This window comes from Schistocerca gregaria, chromosome 2 (genome assembly GCF_023897955.1).
Source record: "Schistocerca gregaria isolate iqSchGreg1 chromosome 2, iqSchGreg1.2, whole genome shotgun sequence".
Taxonomy (NCBI): Eukaryota; Metazoa; Arthropoda; class Insecta; order Orthoptera; family Acrididae; genus Schistocerca; species Schistocerca gregaria.
Window position 1 is genome coordinate 605,164,641 of NC_064921.1, and position 24,273 is coordinate 605,188,913.

A 24,273-nucleotide genomic window follows, 5' to 3' on the forward strand; every position below is an offset into this window, starting at 1 on the left:
TGTTGTTGTGGTCTTCATTCTGGTGGTTTGATGTTGCTCTCCACACTAGTCTATCCTGTGTAGGCCTCTTCATCCTAGTACTGCTCCAGCCTACATCCATTTGAGTGTGCTTAGTGCATTTAAACTTTGGTCTTTCTCTACATTTTTACCTTCCACACTTCTCTCCATTACAGACTGATTATTCCTTGATGTCTCAGGTCATGTCTTATCAACTAATTTCTCATTTTAATTAAGTTATGCTATAAATTTCTTTTTTCTCCAATGCATTTTAGTACCTCCACATTAGTTATTAAATCTACCCATCTAATCTGCAGAATCTTTTTGTAGCACACATTTCAAAAGCTTCTATTCTCTTCTTGACTAAAATGATTGTCACCCATGTTTCACTTCCATACAATGCTGCTCTCTAGACAAACACCTTCAGCAAAGACTTCCTAACATTTACATTTATGTTTGATGTTAACAAAGTTCTCTTTTCCAGAAACAAAGTTTTTGCTATTACCAGTCTGCATTTTATATCCTCTCCATTTTGGCCATCATCAGTTATTTTTCTTCCCAAATAATGAAACAATTCAACTACCTTTTGTAACTCATTTTCTAATATAATTTCCTTGGCATCGTGTGATTTACATTCATTACCTCTGTTTTACTTTCATTGATGTTCATTTTACAATCTTCTTTCATTACATTAATTTCTCCTTGGTTTCCTTTATTGCTTGCTCAGTGTACAGCCCTGTATCACTTCCTTTATAAATGCTGTTCCCCTTTCATGTCTTTTGACTTTAATAACTACAGTCTAGTTTCTGTGTGAGTCATAAGCAACCTTTTTCTCCCTGTATTCTATTCTTCCAACCTTTAGAATTTCAAAGAATGTAGTCCAGTTAGCAACATCAGAAGCTTTCTATGAATCTACAAATGCTGTAAATGGTTTGTCTTTCTTCAATTTATCTTCTAAGATGAGTTGTAAGTTGAGTATTGCCTCACATGTTCCTACATTTCTCCAGAACACAACCTGTTCTTCACCAGTGTTAGCCTCTACCATCATTCCACTCTTCTGTAAATAATTCTTGTCAGTATTTTGCAACAATGGGTTATTGAATTGATATTTTGGTAAAATTCACATCTGTCAGTAAATGCTGCAGACCTGCTGTTATACTCTCCTGTTTTTATTGGAAAAATCTTGATGTCTGTAAGAGACTAAGGAGAGGAAGTTTGTATTCAAAATATGGTTTTAATAGTGTAAAGATGTTAGAAAATTTTGTATCCATATACTAGTAACTTCATTTTGTATACCAATACTAATAAGTTCATTTTTTCTGTAAGTTACATAAACAAGGAATCATGTAGGACACATAAGTACATGAATTAAAATTTCTCCTTCTTTCTTCATCTGGCTTGCAACTTTGACATACTTGCGTATCCAACTAAAAGCCAAGTTTTTATTATAATGTCTCAACACTGAATGCATGACTGTATGTTACAGCTGAGTTTTAATGTCAAGTCATCATCTGACTTTATGCTCTGGACCCTCTAGAAGTTAATGTGATTTTGTATAGTGTCAAGAGAGCACTTGTTAGGCATGGAATAGACAGGAACTGCATAAGTTTCATCTGGCATTCAAACACATGCCAGATGAATAAAGTAAAGTCGCCAAGTCACCTTCCCCCTTGGCAATTTTGCTCTGTCAAACCAGCAATCCAGGCACATTGATATAGACATAGTAGTTTAACAGTGAAGAAGGAAGGAAGACTGGGTTTAATGTCCCATCTACATCAAGATCATTAGAGATAGGCACAAGCTTGGATTGTGGCAAGGATAATGAAGGAAATCGGCCACCCCTTTTCATAGGAACCATCCTGGCATTTGCCAGGAGTGATTTAAGGAAATAATGTAAGACCTGAATGTGAATGGCCAGATGGGGGTTTGAATCATCATCCTCTCAAATTTGAGTCCAGTGTGCTAAGCACTGTGACACCTGGCTCAGTTCAGTTTAACTATTGGCAGGCTATAAATGCCCCCTAATGGCAGCTGAGCTGACTGGTTTTCACATTGGGCAGAAGCCCTTATGTTGGCAAATGCTACAGCTCAGATCACGTCCAAAAGACCCTTCCATGGACGGATTTTGCAACTTGGCATACCTCAGGGTGTAGCTACAGATAACAGCTGACAATTTGAGTCTAACTTATTTAAGGACCTAGAAAAATTCCTAACAATGAAGAGAATTTGGACAGTAACTTACTATCCTTCAGCAAATGGACAATTAGAGCTCTTGTATCTTTGGCTCAAGGTCTCTCTCAGGTACCACACTTCTGAATGCTGGATGGAGGCTTTACTGATTGACTCGTCATCTGAACCTCCTTCAAAAAGAATGTGAATGCAACAACCATAGAGGTGGTCATGGACAAATGTTACATTTACTAGGAGAATGTTTTGATGCCATTCTCAATAATGTTTATCAGGTATGTGACTTTGTACAATAGCTATGCACACAAACAAAACTGTTTCATCCTGCAGTACCCAGACGGTGCCAAATGTCCACTCAGTTTTCAACATTAGTGAGCAATTGAGTGCATATATATGCATTTAATGTGATTAGTAATTCACTCAGCCGCCATATGATGGCCTCTTTAAAGTTGTCATGCATCAGGAAAAGACATTTTATATTACACTGATGTATTGAGAATGTATGACTATAAAATTTGATAATTTTCTTTCTTTGTTTATCACTGTTAATTGTAATTCCTGTGATAAAGTAAAGTTGAAAACCCAACAACTCCAATTATACAGATAGAAAGGAGTGGTTTTAACACAATATTATCCATCCAGCAAGGTGCTGCCTCCCCAACTGGAAGAACCAAGTGCTGTGATGTGCATGTGGCATATCAGTTTCAGTGCAGCTGGAAACTACCTCTTATTTTCTTATAAGGAGATGGTAATTTGACTTGACGATGAGCTGTTCTCTACTTTATTTAGCAATGAGATGAATGGAGATGATGTTAGATTTTTGTGAGTTGTCCACATTCCTGCCCAAATTTTTAAGCAGGGTATTTTAATGGATGTCAGAGCGGTTGGTTACTCAGTGATCAACAGTCCATTGGAACCATGAAATTACAATTTTAGCTGTTTTACACTGTTCTTTTAATTTCAATTCTTATCAGAGCCTCAGGCTTCAAATGTTTTTGTATTTTTACAAACTTTTATTTTTTTTAACCAAAATGTTTCACATTGATTGAAAATACAAGATCCATGATTACTCACTAGGTATTGAGGATGCTGAGGGATGGACAGGCCTTAAAAATAAAGATGAAAAATTGCTTAGCTTTCAGAGAGTCTGTTTAAGAGCTATCCAACAAACATAAATTCACATACACAGACCCTGTTGTGTCAAGTATTGTGTCTTGTGCCAAGTGACAACAGCAACTGAACAGTGCTGCTGCATGGTGTTAGCTGTCAGTGCAGACCTGAGAGGTGCTGTTGCTGCTGGAGTACTGGTTATTGTTCATGTTTTACTGACCCTCTTAATACATATTGATGAAACTAATATTGCACTTGACTAATTTGGGACAGCTATATCAAATGGACATGTAAAATTCTGCTTCAGTTGTCTGGTTCTCAGCACCTCCTCTTACATGGTGATTATGATTTATTCTTATTTACATTGCATAAATATTTTATTTATTTCAACAACAGTCATCTCATACTAAAAACAGTGCAGGCAATTATAACCCAGCTGCTATATATCATAAACATGAAATCATAATTATTAGAAATAGAAATGAGGTTAAAAAGAAGTCATTTTTTCTCAGCCTCATAAATTTACACGGTGACAGCTGATAAATTTACATGGTGATATTGATTAAATGAACAGTACTTTGGGATCTTGAAAATCAGTTTGTTTTATTTTCTACACAATTCACTATTAATAATTAAGATTTATATATTTAATTTAGGGGTATAGATTTCAAAAGCATAATCATTATAAATTTCAATTTGTCAGTAACGTACTGTCACTCTTTCCACAGGTCGAGCTTCATGTGCACTTAGATGGATGTGTGAGACACGAAACATTATGGGAACTTGCTAAGTAAGTTTACTATCAGTGTATTTAGTTTCTGTTGTTTTGCTAGAGATATTAAATGTAATGATTGTATTAGATCTCATTCTATTAATCAATATTTCTCTCAAAATGTATTCTGTGGTATTGAGGAAGACAAGAGTCTTGAGAAGATTTATTGCACAGTGGGAATGTAACTTGACTACCTTAATGCTCAGACCTACCTACATGTAACTTATTTCCATGTGGTTTCTCTGTAGGAAATCTATGTAGCATGACTTAAAACCATACGTTAAGCAGCAGCAGAGACATAAGAACAGTTTATTTCAAGTGAAAACCATAATTACACATGTAAAATACTTTTATGTGTTGGTGGGTAAACAAACTGACTTCATAATCTGACAATACACTCTCATTTGTCGCTCTTGCCTTCAGAAGAGTGATTTTTTTGTGCTTTTGACTTGCAGAAAGAAACACTAGTATATTTTGCATACTCCAAATGTACAATTTGATGTGAAACGTTTCTGTAAAACACAACATTAGTCAATTAATTACTTGCATTGTGGGGGATTGTTTCCCTACTTAATTTACTAAAACTGAATACAATGTAGCAGAATGCGGCATGGTAGGTGTTGTATAAAGAACAGTTCTACATGTGGTTAGAAAATGACACTTTTATATAAAATCAAATTGTTACACCAAAGGAACATGATTTACTCTCGTAGATTAACTGTCCTTGGAGGAGGTTACTGGGTAATTTCTACAAAACTAAGTAAAGGAGCACATGGTAACTGTCTCACATGGTTAATATTGACGATGAGATAAAGAACAAAGTTTGCATAGTTATTACATGCGTGTTAACAGTGGTGATGGGGAAACTCATACAGTACCCAGGTGGGCACAGAACACAGAATGTTTGTGTCATTAACCTTCAGTCACTCACTGGGATTTGTAGTGAGTATGTAGGCATCACAGCATGGGAGAACTTTCAAACTCAGTGGCAAGTGTCACAATTTAGTGTGTCTGTCAAGACAGGAGTATCAGATGGAACTTATGCTGAAACCATGAGAGCCAGGCTGAGCGAAGCTAGGCTGGCAGAAGCCTCAAAAGTCCCCAAGCTGCCTTCTTTGAATCGGTAGCCAGTGGCTACAGTGTCCATGTATCTGGTCCCATGGTAAAATTGATAGCTTGTGATGAAAGTCAGCACATGAAGAAACACTCTCTGCATTACCAGACAGTCATAGTGATGTAGTAACCTGTGCCCAGCATTTAGTGCCCAGCTGCACTTTGTTCATGGCAACTGTTCAGTGGTGGCCATATACTCTGGTGGACAGCCAATTAGTTGTCGTACCGACATAAAAACTGTGCAGTGATTGCAGCAAAGTTGGTATATGACATGGTTGCTTTCACAGGTGGCCCTGCACCTGTCCTATCATCCCCTTCAAATTCTTTTGACATGGTTGCTTTCTTAGGTGGCTCTGCACCTGTCGTATTACCCCCTCCTAATCCACATTCCCATGTCACTTTCTTTGTGCGTCCCTCCCCATCGGCATTTGTGCATCCCAAGTCCTATCCCTTACAAAATATGTCTTTAAGTTTTTTCCAAGTGTCAAGTTGGTTAGAAAGTTTAACACTCATGAGGAAAGCACTGATCTGGCATAGGGATGCATTGATTTAAGTGCTATGTCAGTTTTTGTTTTGTTGTAAAGTGATCATCAATATCACAGTCATTTTGCAGTCTAACAGTTTCCATAATGCAGATAAATGATAAAAAGAGGATTACTAGAGATCTTCAAGAGAGCTTTACATGAATATCTAGTTTTGCATCCAAGCATAATTCTAATAGCCCTTTTTGGCAGTTTGAATGTGCTGATAACTGCTTTACAGTTTTTCCTCAAAATGTGACCCTGTATTTCAGATGAGAATGAAAGTAGGCATGGCTCTTCACTGTTTTCTCACAGCAACAGGATCTTAGTGAGCAAAGAAAGTACCAATCAAGTATTGCTCAGTTTGGCATTAGGATATTAAGTAAGCTTATTCCATTTTCTATCCCTTTGCATGCATTATCCTAAGCATTTGCTTTCTGTACTTTTATCAACTGGTTCATCATTATTAGAGAGGAATAAGATGTATGTGTCCTTATTCAGGGCATTGTGAAATTTTTGTGCGATATTTTTTTACAATTTATTAAAAGCTGATTATTCTGTGCCCAGCTGCTAAGTTGTATTATGGGGGTGTTTACTGATATCTATAATACTTCCTAACTTTCCCTTTTAATAGAATATCCTTATTCAGAACATTGTGAAATTGTACTGCAGTAATTTTTTTACTATTTACTAAAAGTTTTTATTTTGTGCTTAGTTGCTAGTTGTTTTGTGACACTGTTTGCTAATTGCTGTAATGCTTTTTACTTTCTCCTTAGATCATTAATGTGCAAAAGGAACAGAAATGGTCCCATTTCTGATCCTTGTGGTCACCGTATTTAGTTAGATGATACTCTTGTTACATTGTGGCTCACAATACAAATAAACAGTGTGCAGTTAACTCGTTTATTGAACCAAATACAACATGGTACTAAGTGTAACAACAGGGAAGCTACAGCAGAAGCGATACCAAATCTGTAGCAAAGTTTAGTCCAGCATAGCATTGCAGATCCATAGAGTAACCAAGAGTTAAGTCCAAACAGCAAGGCGTTTCCAAATCTCAGATGTGGCATGGTATGATGACAGTGAACAGTACAATGAAGACTACATCTTGGAAGCTAGCATCGGCAGAGATATAGCCCACCAGCAGTGTTCGTGCTAGTGTTGAGTTGGCACATGTATCCAGTGTTATAGACTCACACTGTGGGCAAAGGTAGAGCCTCTGGTATTGACCCCAAATCATTGGCTAGTGAGCCTTAGATCAGCGTGAGGAGCCATGACAGTGGTGTGCCAACATGCTGTGTTACTCATGTGGCCAATGCAGAGTACTAAGCAGGAAGCATAGTGAATGGTAATGATAAATGGGGATTTACCACACTCCTCCCCTACTGGAAAGGAGGTGGGGAGGGGCAACAACACTAAACATTGGCCCAGCACCTTGCTGGGCATAGAACAAGGTGTGCGACCTCCATCTCATCTGCTCTCCCCCTCCCCTCCCTGAGGCCTCAGGCAACAGAAGCCCCTGGTCTGCAGACACTTGAGGGTAGGGCCAGAAGTGGCCCAGGCAGCAATAGCTGCACTGGGTGGGAACATATGTGTGGTGGCTGAAGCCAGAGGTGATGCCATGATGACATTCGGGGTATCGAGTTGTGGCCACCTCTGTGTTGCACCATCTGTTGAGGTCCCCAACTAAGGTATCTGGACCCAAATTGTCAGTCTGACCCATGGTGGAGAAGCTGGAGGCGAGGCTGGGTTCTTCCTTCCTGTTGCTGTGGTGACCCAGAACAGTTCACATTGGGGTGAGAAGGGGACGGGTGGAGGAGGAGTGGGGGCAAGAATGGACTCGAGGTTGAGCTCGTCTGCCACCGAAGGACAGGAAAGTGAGGAGCATGGGAAGAATTAGTGAGAAGAGAAATGTGGACTGAAATTGCATAACTGTAGCTGCTTCTGGTGAAAGGAAGGCAATGTGCTTTGCTCCATTCTTAGTGGAAAGTTCTCAAAGACCTATGCCCAAATTTGCAGACCATTGTCAGTGACTATCACCTGCTGCAGGCCCTTGGTGAAAATTCTAGACAGCACCATTATTGTATATTCTGCCATGATAGTATGGCAGTTGACAATGTATATTGGAGAAACTATGTATTATGTTGAGCCATGTGGTACTTAGGCAGGGTCCGGTAAAATCAAAGTGCAACTGATTATGAAGTTTGTTGGTTGGAAAAAAGACCTGATGCAGGGCTGCTTACTGTTCTGAATGTGTGTTGCATTGACAGATTAGGCACTTTGTTTTCCATTTGATGACATGCCAATAAGTGAACCACCGGGTGAGCAGCTTGGTTCTGAATATGCTCCAATGTCCCTGATGAAGAAACTGAATGATTTGTCTCCATCATGATGTTGGAATTACCACTTGTGATGACTTGTGGTCAATTGTTAAAAGGACCACACTATCTACCCGGCTCAAACTGTGTCTCACCACATAGTAATGGTGAAGAGGATTAGATTATTGATAGGCCAGTTATTCTTGCCACCCCCTCAAAACGAAAGTGTAAACTTGGAGAATGTGTCCACTCCCACGGCATTGGCAATTGAGATTCCTGTAACTGGAAAACTGTCCATGGCTTGTTGAGCCTTGTTGTCCAGGAAGAAGCAAAAGATTTCCTCCTGATTGGACTTGTTGCTCAGCCATATGGGTAGGTGGCAAAAAGTGTCGAGTTTGATGTGCTGTACTGTTTTTCTGAAATGATTCTCTTACTTATATCTAGAGAGGAACAGTGCACAGCAGTGGAGCTGATAACCATATGGTCTGGTAAATGAGCTGTTGGGTTGAGCAATGAGGCCAATGGCTTCTGGTCTGTCACCAGGTGGAACATGCTACCATAGAGAAATAAATAATTTTTTAAAGCAAAGTTAATCATTGTGCCCATTTCTCATTTTCAGAGTTTTTTCCACTGAGATTAGGGTTTCTGTAAACTGATCTATCATCATCTCTGTGAGCAAAGACAGCCCCCAACCCATATTCTGATGCATCTGTTGCCACCACTAGCTGCTTTCTGGATTGGAACATCTCTAAACAATGTACTGAGAGGAGGTGCCATTTGAGCTTAAGGAATGCCTTTTCCCTTGCTGTGGATCATGTGAATGCCACTCCTTTCTTAAACAAGTTTTGTGACGGATAAGCTGTCTGGGATGCAGCAGGAATTAATTTTCTGTAGTATGTAATTTTCACTAGAAAAGCACGGACCTGCTTTAGCATTTCTGGCTGAGGCATTGATGCAATTGCTTCAGCATGATACGTTTTTGGTAAAATACCTTGTTGAGAAAAGACTTGGCCTAAGTACTCCACTAAAGGTTGGAAAAATTCACATTTGCTGAGACTGCATTTTAATCCTGCTTCCTGCAAAATAAAATGAGGGTCTTCAGATTTACTAAATGCTCCTTGGTAGAACTTCCATGATGAATTGTGTGTTGTGTTGATTACTAAAAATCTTCTGAGTACTTTTACCTAACTGTAATTACATGTAAGTGAGGTCAACTTTAGATAAGAAGTAGCCGTCTTCCAGCTTTGTGTATAGTTATCAGGCTTCAGAATCAGGTACATGTCCACTTCATCTTGAGCGTTCACCATGACTTCAAAATCCCTACAAAGCATGAGCCTGCCCTGCCACATGGCTTCTTGATGATGACCAGGAGAGTTGCCTACTGGCTTGATGAGATAAGATTCGATCACATCCAATTCCTGCAGCCTGCCTAATTTATTTGTGACCTGCTCACGGAGTGCCTAAGGAATCAGCTTGCGGTGGAAAAATCAAGGTTGCGCCATAGGTTTTAGTGAAATATGAGCTTCAATATTCTTTGTCTTTCCCTGATCAGAAGAAAAAAATCTTGGGGATTTCTGTACAGAGCTCCTCCAGTTGTTTGTAAGTACATTCTCTAATACTAGATTGCTTGTGTCATTGATGGGCAATCCAAGAATGTAAACACCTTCAGGCCAAAAAGTTTCACCATATCATCACTGTTTGCAATTAAGAAAGTCATTTCTCTTCTCATTTTTTGTAAGTGGCTCCTGTGGTAAACTTATCTTTCAACAAAATTTGTTGCTTGCTAGAATTTACCAGTCATTGAGCAGACAGAGTTAGTGAGGTTGCCCCTAATTGTAAATATGTTTCAAAGTTGATGAAAATTGCGGTGGAACCTGTATTAACCTCATAGTTTACTGATTTCCCAGCTACTTATAGGGAAATGTGTAGTTTATTGGAGGATTTTCTGTGATTTTAAGGGTTATAATTTATAACATTTATGTCCATTTGATCTCATGATCGTGAAGATGGAATGACTGCCCTGCAGACAATAGAAAGCTGACAATGTCTTGCACATTTAGTGCACTGCCAATCTGCCTGGACAGTTGTCTCTAGCTTACTTCTGCAAACAGTCTGGGCAGGAAGGATGTGGCTGTCTAAACCTAGCGCATCTTGAAAACCACTATTTACATGCGGGGCGATGTGCCTGCTGCTGTCTGTGGACTGCTGCATTTCCCCTTTGGCCACCAAAGTGTAAAGTTTGCTGGGCCAACTGTTTACTGCAGCAGTACCTGTCCAGGAGTCTAAGTGTTGGCCTGCCACTTGTGTGACTTTTGTATGACAGTGTTAGAGGCAACACATCATGTAAAGAAGGGTCTCCAAATTGTAAAGACTAAAAGTGAAATCCTATCAGCTGTTGTGTGGCTAATTGCGTCTCTAATCAAGACCTCTGCATACAATTCTTCGCTTTTGGCATTAAAAAAACCTACATCTGTGACTTAGTTCTGCTGCCTGAGGTCAATAGGATTGACCTGGTTGCTTTCAGCATTGGTAAAACCCAGGACGAGCAGAAATACATGACAATGTATTTGGTAGTGACCACTAACCGAGGAACACATTTCCTTAAATGTCAGTTTACCAGGTTCTGTCAGAGAGAGGCTAGCTTGCTCAACAATTCATAAGTCCGTGGTTGGATCCAAGATAAGAAAAGGGATTTAGCTGTATCATTGTCGTTTACCTTAAACATCATAAAGTACTGCTGTAGCCGTTTTTCATATGAGTCCAAGTCTTCTGAATTCTCCTTGTGTTGTGGAAATTGCAAAGGATAAGCCATCTGTTGCTATACTCTGGCCACAAGCTCCTCAATAAATTTTTGACTTTCCACCTGTTGAGCCATTAGCTGCGGTGGTGCAGCTGCCATAGATGGTTCGCCTATGCTGTCTGGAAAGAAGGAGAAACACACACGGTTCACAGTTCAAAGCACAGAGGCTCAAGGTCCACAATTCACAGAATAATTCATAGTACAGGTGATATTGCATAAAAGAATGCACAGTCCTAGTGCACAAGCAAAGTTCACAGTTCGAAAAATTGCATGAAAAATTGTCACAGTCTGAGTGACAGAGCCCACGCAAAGTTCAAATTTCTGTGAGTGGTGGACCTACAAGCTCAGTCCACAGTCACTAGTTGTCATGAAAAAGCTGAAAAGTAATGCCTCTGAATTTTTTATGTGGAAGCTCTTAAAGCTGTTTAAATGAAATAGACTTTATCCTGCATGTCTAAATATTTGTTTCTCAGCATAGTCACCCTGGCGACAAACATATTTTTCACAACAACAGAATAGTATTTTGTTGGTACAATCATTGTAAAATATTTGACTTTGTTGATGGAGGCACTACTTCATCTCTGCATGGACTGCTTCATCATTATCAAAGTAGTGAAGTCCTCAAAGAAGTTCTTTAACTCTTGGAAACAGATGAAAATTAGATGGGAGCAAGTCTAGACTGTATGGAGGATGATCGATGACAGTGAACCCAAGACATCATATTGTTGCAAATGTTGCAGCCCTCATGTATGGTCTGGCTCTGTCATTCAGGAGAGGGTGCTTCATGTGTGGGTGAACTCTTTGAATTTGTACTTTCAATTTTCTGAGGTTCTCTTACACTGACATAGTTTGTTACACACCACCATGTTACATGCTACAATTCAGAGCTCTGTAGTAGCAGAGGGTTGCAACTTGCATCAGCAAAGTTATTGATTGAGTAATATGCATGACATGTAATATCTCAACCAATGTTGAGAGGAGAATAAAAAATTTGAAAGCATTACTTCTCAGTACACCCTTGTATACGTCAGTATATCATTGGAAAAATATATTTAAAAAATGCTGTGACTTACCAAACGAGAAAGTGCTGGTGTATAGACACAATAAAAAACACACAAACACACACAGTCCTTACCCAATCTGTTACCCCCGGAAACCATCCTTGTTACCATTGATGCCACTTCCCTATACACAAATATCCTGCACGTCCAGGGCCTTGCTGCGATAGAGCACCTCCTTCCAGGCCAATCACCTGCCACCCTACCTAAAACCTCTTTCCTCATTACCTTAGCCAGCTTCATCCTAACTCACAACTTCTTCACTTTTGAAGGTCAGACATACCAACAATTAAAGGGAACAGCCATGGGTACCAGGATGGCCCCCACGTACGTCTACCTATTTATGGGTCGGTTAGAGGAAGCCTTCTTGGTTACCCAGGCCTGCCAACCCAAAGTATGGTACAGATTTATTGATGACATCTTCATGATCTGGACTCACAGTGAAGAAGAACTCCAGAATTTCCTCTCCAACCTCAGCTCCTTTGGTTCCATCAGATTCACCTGGTCCTACTCCAAATCCCATGCCACTTTCCTCAAAGTTGACCTTCATCTGTCCAATGGCCAGCTTCACACATCTGTCCACATCAAACCCACCAACAAGCAACAGTACCTCCATTATGACAGCTGCCACCCATTCCATATCAAACGATCCCTTCCCTACAGCTTAGGTCTTCATGGCAAATGAGTTTGCTCCAATCCCGAATCTCTGAACCATTACACCAACAACCTGAAAACAGCTTTCGCATCCTGCAACTACCCTCCCGACCTGTTACAGAAGCAAATAACCAGAGTCACTTCCTCATCCCCTCGAAACCAGAACCTCCCACAGAAGGACCCCAAAAGTGCCCCACTTGTGACAGGATACTTTCCGGGACTGGATCAGACTCTGAATGTGGCTCTCCAGCAGGGATGTGACTTCCTCAAATCCTGCCCTGAAATGAGATCCATCCTTCATGAAATCCTCCCCACTCCACCAAGAGTGTCTTTCCACCGTCCACCTAACCTTCGTAACCTCTTGGTTCTTCCCTATGAAATCCCCAAACCACCTTCCATACCCTCTGGCTCCTACCCTTGTAACCGCCCCTGGTGTAAAACCTGTCCCATGCACCCTCCCACCACCACCTACTCCAGTCCTGTAACCCAGAAGGTGTACACGATCAAAGGCAGAGCCATGTGTGAAAGCACCCATGTGATTTACCAACTGACCTGCCTACACTGTGAAGGCTTCTATTTGGGAATGACCAGCAACAAACTGTCCATTTGCATGAACGGACATGGGCAAACAGTGTTTGTTGGCAATGAGGATCATCCTGTGGCCAAACACACCTTGGTGCATGGCCAACATGCTTGTGCACATCTTGGCACAGTGTTACACTGTCAGCATTATCTGGATACTTCCCACTGACACCAACCTATCAGAATTCTGGAGATGGGATCTTGCCCTTCAATATGTGCTCTTTTCCCATTATCCACCTGGCCTCAACCTCCGCTGATTTCAAGTTGCCGCCCCTTGTACATCACTTGTCACTCAACATCATCTTTACCTCTGTATTTCCGCCTCAACTGACGTTTCTGCCCAAACTCTTTGCCTTTACATATGTCTGCTTGTGTCTGTATATGTGCGGATGGATATGTGTATGTGCACGCGAGTGTATACCTGTCCCTTTTTCCCCCTAAGGTAAGTCTTTTCGCTCCTGGGATTGGAATGACTCCTTACCTTCTCCCTTAAAACCTATATCCTTTCGTCTTTCCCTCTCCTTCCCTCTTTCCTGATGAAGCAACCATGGATTGCGAAAGCTTGATATTTGTGTATGTGTTTGTGTGGTTTTTATTGTGTCTATCTACCATCACTTTCCCGTTTGATAAGACACAGCATTTTTTAAATATATTTTTCCCATGTGGAAAATTTCTTTCTATTATATTCAGTATATCATTGCATATTCCATCAGCAGCTCTGCTAATGTCCTTAATATTCACAATTGAGGATCTTGTGAAAGTGTTTGTACGATAATTATTTGTGATACTCTGTTATCTGCATTAGAATAATCACTGTTATCATGCCACACTATAACATAAGAGGCCAAGGTACTAATTTGGTCATCTGTGTACTGTGCCACTCTAATAATTCAGCCTCAATCTCTATAAAGAAATTATTCTCCACAAATTATTGTCCTCATGGTTTATTTTTTACATTTACAAATTAATTCAGTAAATACAGTATCTTACCAACTTCCCTGTCATATGCGCATCACTCAAACTATTTTGTTTTTAGCTCTTTCTTCAAGTTATTATTTTTGTTGGATACTTTTGTATTCTGTTAACGACATTCTTTTTGTCTATAATTATCTATTATTTTATTTGAAAATAGTGATGAGGTTGAAACTGTTCCTAGTCTTTTGTGTATGTGTGTGTGTGTGTGTGTGTGTGTGTGTGTGTGTGTGTGTGTGTGTGTGTGTGTGGTGGGGACTTCATTTGTAGGTGCATTAACGTGGTTGTTTTGCATATATGCTACCTGCACTAGAAGAGAGAAGAGGGGACTTATTTGCTTTGCTCCAGCCTTCTTCTGTGGTAGTCTAAAACTGAATAAAATTAAACTAACTATACCTTTCTTGTGAAGTGGGTTGGGGGGAGATTGCTCTAACATTGACAATGTAGAGTGAGGAAGGTGGATTAGTTTTAATGTTTAAGAAGTCTGGGAGGATAACTGACTGTGACCTTGTTGTTGAAAGGGTCATCCCAGTATTTGCCAGGTGAGGTTTGAGGAAGTAATAGGGAATGTGAGGCAGTACAATGTCACCAAAGCTTGAATACAATTTCTCTTACACAGAAATACTGTGCTTTGCCATAAAACTGCTTTAAGCAACCCTCCTTATATTTTATATTTGGCTGACACTTGCTACTATTTGTCATCTACTTTGATACTTGTTACATCTATTCTATACTCTGTTTTATTCAGCATTTTACAAACTTTGAACAGACAGTAATCAGAGCCCAGGCAAATTGCCTGACTGTGTGTTGCATACAGGACCATGACAGTTTTTGTCCAGAATCATTTAGTTTGGTTGAGATTCCAGTAAAATCTATAATTTTAGGAATGTTCCTTTATTGAGAATGTGTCTCATTCTTTTCTTATTAGCTTACTGTTAAAGCTAGCCCATTCCTATAATTTATCAATACTTGGAGAGAAACCTATTATATTTTAATGAGGCTTTTTGGAAGTATCTATACCTGCTTTTATGCTGATTAACATGTTTGTTTACCACTGTGTTAAGCATTTGTGGCTGCTATTGCTCTTTTCTGATTTCATATACATGATGGCCTTTATGTAGCATTATATTCTTTCATTCATTCATCATGTTCTGTAGATTCCATTAGGAGGAGAACCCATAGGGATGTGGAACAAGTTCTAACATTACCTTTTCAACTTCAAGAAATATTACTGTTTTTTACTGTTCATAAATAAAGTGCTTAAAAATGGTTAAATATCAGAAATTTCTCATTCATTGTAAGTTGCTGCTTGCATCTCTTTTTATTTATCTTTTTGAAACAAGAAAACAGTAGAATACTTCACTTGTCTTGTGGAGACTCTCCCACTCCCTTACATCTTTATGTTGGATGGAAGCACAGTGTAAGATCTGCAATGTAAATGGTTTACTGAATAATTTCTGACTCAAATTATGTAACACTTTTTTAATTAGTAGAAACATTTGAAATATCCACTTTCCATCTCTTTCCAGAACTGTAAACTCATATTTTCACAGAAGGCCAACTTCGGTTGAATTGCAACCACTTTGTTCAATGACAAAACGATCTGAGTATCATGTTAACTCTTTTGTTAATCATTATCTCATTAGAGAAATAATCTATCTTCATAAGAGACAATGTCTGAGCATATTAATGTTTTACACTTTTGTGGTGCAAGAATCTTCCAGTTCGTCAATGAACAGTGATGGGAGCCATCCACAATGGATTGACCTGAACATCCATAGATTAGAGTAATGAAAAATTTTTTTGACATTGGAATAATTAAATTTTCTTACTGGAGCTACTCAGAGAAACTGTAAGAATGAGAAATAATCCCATCACTGTTGGAATGTGCATTCTTGACATGACAAAATATGTGTACACAAACCTTTTGACTTATTCACATCTTATAATGTCACTTAACAGGAGGATTTTTTTTCCTTTGTGCAATTTTCTCAAAGAAGAAGACACATTTCAGAGTCATAGTATACATTAATACATATCGTACCAACAGAGTACGTAACTGCAATCTGAATCCTGGATAAGGAGGCAGTCTACATGAAAATTATTTTTGTGTCTTCTACTGCAACTGTAAATCTCTGTTCACTTGATACTGACTTTTACTATTGGGAACAAAAACCATTAAGAAATGAATATGTTGGGAAGGAAGTGTAAGAATTCCTAGATCCTTAAAAAGTTGTAGATTATTTCCTCTGCGTAGTAGGAAAGAACATACCAAAAATACACGAACACATGTTTAACTGGCTACAAGAGTTATTTGTGACTGCACACTACAGAATCACCTCTCTCTTGCATTGCTCATCACAAACTGCCTGTCTGAAGCACGGACACTTCACACCTCTGTTCAGCTGTGTAAGTCACTGATATTCTTTGCCTCAATGTTACCACAGAACAGGCTTTTCAGAATGGTAACCGGTGGAGTGATCTTGAGTTCACCTGCTGAGGAGGTTCATGAAGACACCACCATGACATCCACTGTTGCTGTGACGCAAAGATCCTTACAGAACTTGTAATGATTGCCTTGGTTGTTGCATCAAATGCTGCATGCATTGTTTCATCCAGAAGTCAGTGTTGATCAGTTTGACCACAACTTCTTCAAGTTGAAAGTCATGGATGTTGACCGTGACCATTTCTGATTTAGTGGGTTGAGATCCGGTTGAATGCGAGACATCTGGATTGTTGTCATCTTGCGATTGTTTGTATCCTCCATGGTGATTAGGTTCCATGCTGGTTTTACTCTGTTAATGAAGACTGTCATGTGGTTGCCACTAACATTAATATTGAATGTGTGGCTGCCACATTTTAACACTTGGAATGGCCCATTGTAGGGAGGCTATAAGACCGGATTGTAACATAGCAATTATGTTACGTAGTACTGTATTAATATACCCATCCTATTTTGCAATTTTATTTAAAGGCTTCAATAGTAATTTTAATAATAATACAGAATAATAAAACTTCCCCATGGAAGTGTTATAGGCCCTCTATTGTTTCTGATCTGTATTAACGACATAAGAGACAGTCTGAGTAGCCGTCTTAGATTGTTTGCAGATGATGCTGTCATTTACCATCTTGTTAAGTCATCAGATGATCAATACAACTTGCAAAATGATTTAGATAAGATATCTGCATGGTGGGAAAAGTGGCAATTGACCCTGAATAAAGAAAAGTGTGAAGTTATTCACATGAGTACTAAAGGAAGTCAGCTAAATTTCGATTATGCAGTAAGTCACATAAATCTGAAGGCTGTAAATTCAGCTAAATGCTTATGGATTACAATTATAAATAACCTAAATTGCAATGATCACATAGATAATATTGTGGGTAGAGCAAACCAAAGACTGTGATTCATTGGAAGACCACTTAGAAGGTACAACAGGTCTACTAAAGAGACTGCTTAACACCATGCTTGTCCACCCTATTTTGGAGTATTGCTGTGTGGTGTGGGATCCATACCAGGTGGGACTGACAGATGACATCAAAAATGTACAAAGAAGGGCAGCTCGTTTTGTATTATCATGAAATAGGGGAGATAGTGGTACAGACATGATAGTGAATTGGAGTGGCAATCATTAAAACAAAGGCGTTTTTTCATTGTGATGGGATCTTCTCATGAAATTTCAATCACCAGTTTTCTCCTCTGATTGCAAAAACATTCTGTTGCAACCCACCTACATAGGGGGAAATTATCATCACAATAAAACAAGAGAAATCAGGGCTTGCACATAAAAATTTAAGTGCTCGTTTTTCCCGTGTGCCGTTCGAGAGTGGAACGGAAGAGAGACAGCTTGAAGGTGTTCCATTGAACCCTCTGCCAGGCACTTTATTGTGAATAGCAGAGTAATCACATACATGTAGATGTAGATGAATAATAATAATAATAATAATAATAATAATAATAATAATATATTAATAACATAAGGGCTTCACCCAAATTTAAACCAAAATAATTCACACCACCCATAAGGATGCATGAATTAATATAGTTTTGTTATTAACCAAAGTAAATGTAAATGAGATTATGGAGAAGGCAGTGGGCAAGCATACTCAAACTAACAGTATAGAAGGCTCTGAGTCGTTTTGAGAGGGAAGGCACACTGGCACACTCAATTACATGCTTTACAGTACATGTAAAAGATATTTTTCTTAACCTGAAGGGTTAAGGCAAGTGGGACTGTTTTCTCTCAATGCCAGTATCTTGCAATACTGCCATTGAAGTTGTACAGGAGGGGGGGTGCACCCCCCAGCATTCACAATCCCTCATGCTTTCTGATACCAGAACAGTATTACAATGCTGAAATTGTTCTAGAAGGTACTAGAAACCTATCATTTTCCCACGCAACTGGCACCCCCATCTACACCCAGAATTTCTTTGGGTTTTGTGAAAGACAATTTGACAACAATCTGCTACAGTAATCATTGAAGGCTTCATGCATTACTCTCTTGATGGATGAATGCATTTCATTCAGCATATCTCTCTCTACAACCCTATACTTAGTTTTATATCTGTTATCCAGTAATTTCTTTTCCTTTTGAAGTTTCTTTACAGTGACTGTATACCTGGAGGTCCCTCCCATTATGAACTGTGCTAATCGTTACATATCTCTCCAGTGCATTGTCAACTATTCTCTTAAACTTGAGCCAGAGTTTCTCAACACGCTCCTGATGTGTGCGGAAAGTTTCAAGTTCCTCATTGAGATATGACGTTTCTGACTTTTTTATCTTGTTTACTGAACATATATATCTTTCTGCTTTTTTTAGTTGTCCTTTGTACTTTGGTAATCATTATTGCCACAACTGCTTCACATTCCCTGATATAAGTTTTAATCTGGACTTCCTCAAAGTGGTCAGGTCTATTTGTTGCCATTAGATCCAATACATTTTCATCATGAGTGGGGTTTTGAACAATCTGTTCTAGGCACTTTTCAGAAAAGGCATTTAGTAATGTTTCACAGTATGGTCTTATCAGATGCAGCACTAACAAAACTGTAATTTTTCCAGTTGATTGTTGGATGATTAAAGTCATCACTGATGATTACAATATGATTGGGAAACTCAAGTACAAGGAAACTGAGTTTTTCTCTAAAGTTATCAGTTACATCAGGAGATGAGTCTGGTGGGTTATAGAAGGGTCCAGTTATCATTTCATGCCCTTCTTTCATACTGAGTCTTTCCCAAACAATCTCACATGCAGCTTCAGGTTCTATCATGGCAGATCTGAGTTTTTTGTCTACTGTAACAATATGACACCTACATTTCCCATTTGCCAATCCTTTCAATATACACTCAGATATTCTCCAAAAACCTCACTGCTATCAGTTTCAGGTTTCAGCCAGATTTCTGTAACTGGTATTATGTGAGCTTCACTGCTTTTCAGGAGTGCTTCAGAAGTGGAAATTTGTTAATAATTCCCTTGGTAGTTAACCATTAGGAATACTCTAAACTGTGGGAGGCATTTCTTTCAATCTTACACTGATACTTCTGGATTTCCTACAGCTATCGTTATGTGGATTGGATCTAAAAAACCCTTGTGTGCACTCCGCACACAGTCAGCTACCTGAGCAGCAGCCTTTGATGTGTCGTGCACACCTGACCCATTTAGGGACACCCTACAGCTCTGAACCTCTATGGCACAAGTCCATGAAATTGCAGCATAGTTTGTTACAGAATCTTAAAAGTCTCTTGTTGAGGCCTTCCACTCGACTCAGGGCCAAAGGGCCATGATCAGTTCTGGGGACAATGCTGCAAGTCATGAACTTCATTGAACTCCATGCAAAGTCTGTTCTTCTCAACATTCTCCTCCAGTCACTGGAATGATCCAAGTATGACCTTGGAGACCAGACAACAGGCTTTGTTTGCTGCAGCATGCACCACAAGCTGCAGTTTGTTATATTATATTGAAATTCAGCTTCTTGAGTTTCCACACACTGTGATGCTTTCTATGTGGGAATGACCAGCAACAAACTGTCCATTCGCATGAATGGACACAGGCAGACAGTGTTTGTTGGCAGTGAGGATCACCCTGTGGCTAAACATGCCTTGGTGCACGGCCAGCACATCTTGGTACAGTGTTACATCGTCCGAGTTATCTCGATACTTCCCACCAACACCAACCTATCCGAACTCCGGAGATGGGAACTTGCCCTTCAATATATCCTATCTTCTCGGTATCCACCAGGCCTCAATCTCCGCTAATTTCAAGTTGCCGCCACTCATACCTCACCTGTCATTCAACATCATCTTTGCCTCTGCACTTCTGCCTCGACTGACATCTCTGCCCAAACTCTTTGCCTTTAAACATGTCTGCTTGTGTCTGTATATGTATGGATGTGTGTGTGTGTGTGTGTGTGTGTGTGTGTGTGTGTGTGAGTGTGTGTGTGCAAGTATATACCTATCCTTTTTTCCCCCTAAGGTAAGTCTTTCCGCTCCCGGGATTGGAATGACTCCTTACCCTCTCCCTTAAGACACACATCCTTTCGTCTTTCCCTCTCCTTCCCTCTTTCCTGAAGAAGCAACCGTTGGTTGCGAAAGCTAGAAATTTTGTGTGTGTGTTTGTGTGTTATTTTATTGTGCCTGTCTACCGGCGCTTTCCCGCTTGGTAAGTCTTGGAATTTTTGTTTTTAATATATTTTTCCCATGTGGAATTTTCTTTCTATTTCAAATACATATTTTAATTTTTTGGATTTACTTATTACTCATGATGTAAGTCCCACAGATAAAACTCATGCCTTCAGCCGGAGGGGTGTGGAGGGGGAGGGGAGTTTCACTGAATTCATCTAACACCTCAAATCATATATTTCTGTCAATTACTCATTTTTGTACGTTATTTTGTATAATGTTTTGATCTCAGATTTTTATAATTTGTCATTACAGGAAAAAAGGCCTCCAATTACCAGGCAAAGGGACCTTTCAAGAGTTACGTGATGCACTAGTGATAAAAGATCCAGTTGATCTGAAATATTTCTTACATCCCTTCCTCATATTTACTCCATATGTTGCGTAAGTATTTGCAAAGAAATATTTTATATGTATGTACAGAAATTCTTGTTTGCTTTACTTTTGTGTACTCCATGGTTCAAAAAATTATTGAAAATTCTAAATGCTGTCTAACAGACCATTATTTACGGTAACAAAGAAATGATAACTCTGGCTGAACATTATTTCATCCAACATTTTGTACATATGTGAAACTAAAAATTGTGGATTCTGTGGAATGTGGCAAGAACTAACATAATGTCCATGGTAATAGTACATCAATCCCGACAAAGTGACAAATTTGTTCTGAATTGTCACATACTTCCCACACAGACCGTAGTGTCACAATGCTGTATTCTGTCTTAGTTACTCTTTCACAAATAATAGTTAGCTTTCTTCTACTTAGAATTCACTATCATTGACAGTTTTGTTGATCTTGGAGATCACCATCGAAATTTTGAGAGCAGCATCTCTTGTGTTGAGAATCAGGAAAAGGATTTGGAGAAGTAAACTGTTAAAAAAAACCTCAAGCTTTAAAAATGTTTGAAAATGAAATGACTGTATGACATTGTTGGCTGAAAGACCCCATTTGGGTTTGTCTTGCATCCTGGTGAAAGTCTTTTTATTTGTTCTACTTTGGCGACTTGCACATCTTTATAATGAAGATGAGTTGAAATGAGTAGGACGACACAAACACTCATTTCCCGAGTGAAGACACGGGAAGAAAATCTCCAACCCAAACCTGGGATCCCACCATCTAGAGGCACTGATGATAAAAGGACAGTAAATGCGTAATCAGCATGCTTCTACAAGCAGCAAAGTTGTGACCAATTTTGTGAGGCAAGAGCACAGGTGGATGAGATTTATAATGTGCTGCCTTGTGGAGGTACAAATCCCCAAACAGTCGGCTGACGCTATTCATTATTTGTGTGTTTTGTTTGTTACACATATTTTTCAATTTGTTTTGCTTCTTGTTTGTTTCTGTACTAGTATTTTGTATTCATGTTTCAGGTATATGATATCACCCATTGACACTGTGGTGGTTTCATCAGACTAGTCTTACTTCATTGGATTCTGGCCTAAATGAGCCACACTTAGTATATATTTATATTTTATGCTTAAAATGATATTCAGTCAGGCAGCTAAAATGATACAGTACCAGTAATTAAAGCAGATAATTCTGTTCTTGCAAGGTTTTCATCAGGTCAAAACTTTTTTTAAAAATTTTATGAGTAGTTGTCAGAAAACACGATTTCTTGAACACAAAGTTACTGATTTGTTTGGTCACTTTTGATATAATACTTCATACCACCATGACTAAAAGAAGAGGAGTCAGTTGATAAGACTTCCTTCTTCTAAACTTGAGGTCTATAAAAAATTAAATTATGAATCCCTATTCAAGTGACATTAATAATTCAACTTTTGTATTACATCAATAACAAGAGCTCTGAAATGTATACCTATCCGCTCATACACAGACACAAGCAGACATTTTGTGTATGTGCAGATGGATATGTGTGTGTGTGTGTGTGTGTGTGTGTGTGTGTGTGTGTGTGTGTGTGTGTGTGCGCGCGCGCGCGCGCGCGAGTGTATACCTATCCTTTTTTCCCCCTAAGGTAAGTCTTCCACTCCCGGGGGTTGGAATGACTCCTTACCCTCTCCCTTAAAACCCACATCCTTTCGTCTTTCCCTCTCCTTCCCTCTTTCCTGAAGAAGCAACTGTTGGTTGCGAAAGCATGAATTTTGCATGTATGTTTATGTTTGTTTGTGTGTCTATCGACCTGCCAGCGCTCTTGTTTGGCAAGTCATATCATCTTTGTTTTTAGATATATTTTTCCCACGTGGAATTTTTCCCTCTATTATATTCATATCATACTTGTTCAGTATCATAAAGCATCTTTGTACATCACGATGTGCACACCTTGCACAAAAAATTATTCAGAGGACCAGTAGATAAATGAAAGAAAGCTATAATTTTGCAAAGCACATAATGGAACATAGGTTGCAGCAGAAAGTATGCAGGGTGTCCCAGGAGGAGTGGTCAATATTCAGGGATATGACAGGAATGATCATTAAAAGCAAAGAAGTCCAGTAAACATGTGCTCTTAAATGTGTACCTTAAGAGCACTTCTTCATCTTTGGTACTGTGAAACATGTCTCTTCTACTAAATAAGTGCTCATAACCTTTAAGGTATACATTTCAGAGCTCATGTTTATTAGAGTTTTTTGCTTTGAATGATTGTTTCGTCATATCTGTGAATATTGACCATTCCTCCCGGGACACCCTGTGTTATGAAAATATGAACAGTAAGGAAAGTTCTGGCAACATCCTGGTCCATTATTATGTCACTCCCTCCGCAAACACATTGTCCTGTGTATCAGATCACTATAGAAGACTCAGGTGCAAGACATTCATCTACCCAGCACATCCTACTATTGTCTTTGTCACAGACTTATGCTATCCCATCAGAGCAGGGCCACCTGTGAAAGCTGCCAATCATATTCCAGCTCTGCTGCAATTTCTGCACAGAATGTTATGTGAGCATGAGCACCAACAAGCTGCCCACCAGAATCAGTGGCAAACATCAATGTGTGATCAAGAACAGTATTGACCATCCAGTGGCACACTACTGAGAACAACAAGTTCAATTTCCTTGGCTGCTTTACAACTTGTACCATCTGGATCCTTCTTTCCAGTACCAGCTTTTCTGAACCACACACATAATTCTCCTGCCCTCAACCTCTGATAGCCCACTGCCTCCACACTCTTTACCCAACAGTTTCCCTTCCTTTGTTTTGTCATCCCCTCCCAGTCCATGACTCCATGTCCTCTTTATCATGCGTCATATGAAATTACAGGTTCCAGTGTTCACATTCTGCATACCTAAACTATGCTCCTGCTTTGTCTTACTCTTGCATTCCTATCTTGATTACCTCTGCCTTCCTCTGAGCTGTTAGCCAACAGGCTCCTCCTCCTGCTCCCTCTATTCACCCCAGTCAACACGACCCCAACCCTAGTCCACCTGTCAGTTTGAAATCTCAACGTTGTGTATATCCATTCATCGCACTGTAGAGGGTGTGTGTGTGTGTGTGTGTGTGTGTGTGTGTGTGTGTGTGTGTGTGTGTGTGTGTGTGTGTATGATTGATAACTGAATGC

General features: G+C 39.4%; 1 protein-coding gene across 1 annotated transcript in view; it reads left to right on the plus strand.

The window, feature by feature from the left end:
* The window catches only part of LOC126334554 (adenosine deaminase-like), a 149,684-nt gene that overhangs the window by 94,532 nt on the left and 30,879 nt on the right, over positions 1–24,273 (plus strand). The window contains exons 2-3 of the mRNA XM_049996930.1: positions 4,023–4,084; positions 21,015–21,140. Coding sequence (XP_049852887.1) covers positions 4,023–4,084; positions 21,015–21,140 — 188 coding nt within the window. The remainder of the gene's footprint in view (positions 1–4,022; positions 4,085–21,014; positions 21,141–24,273) is intronic.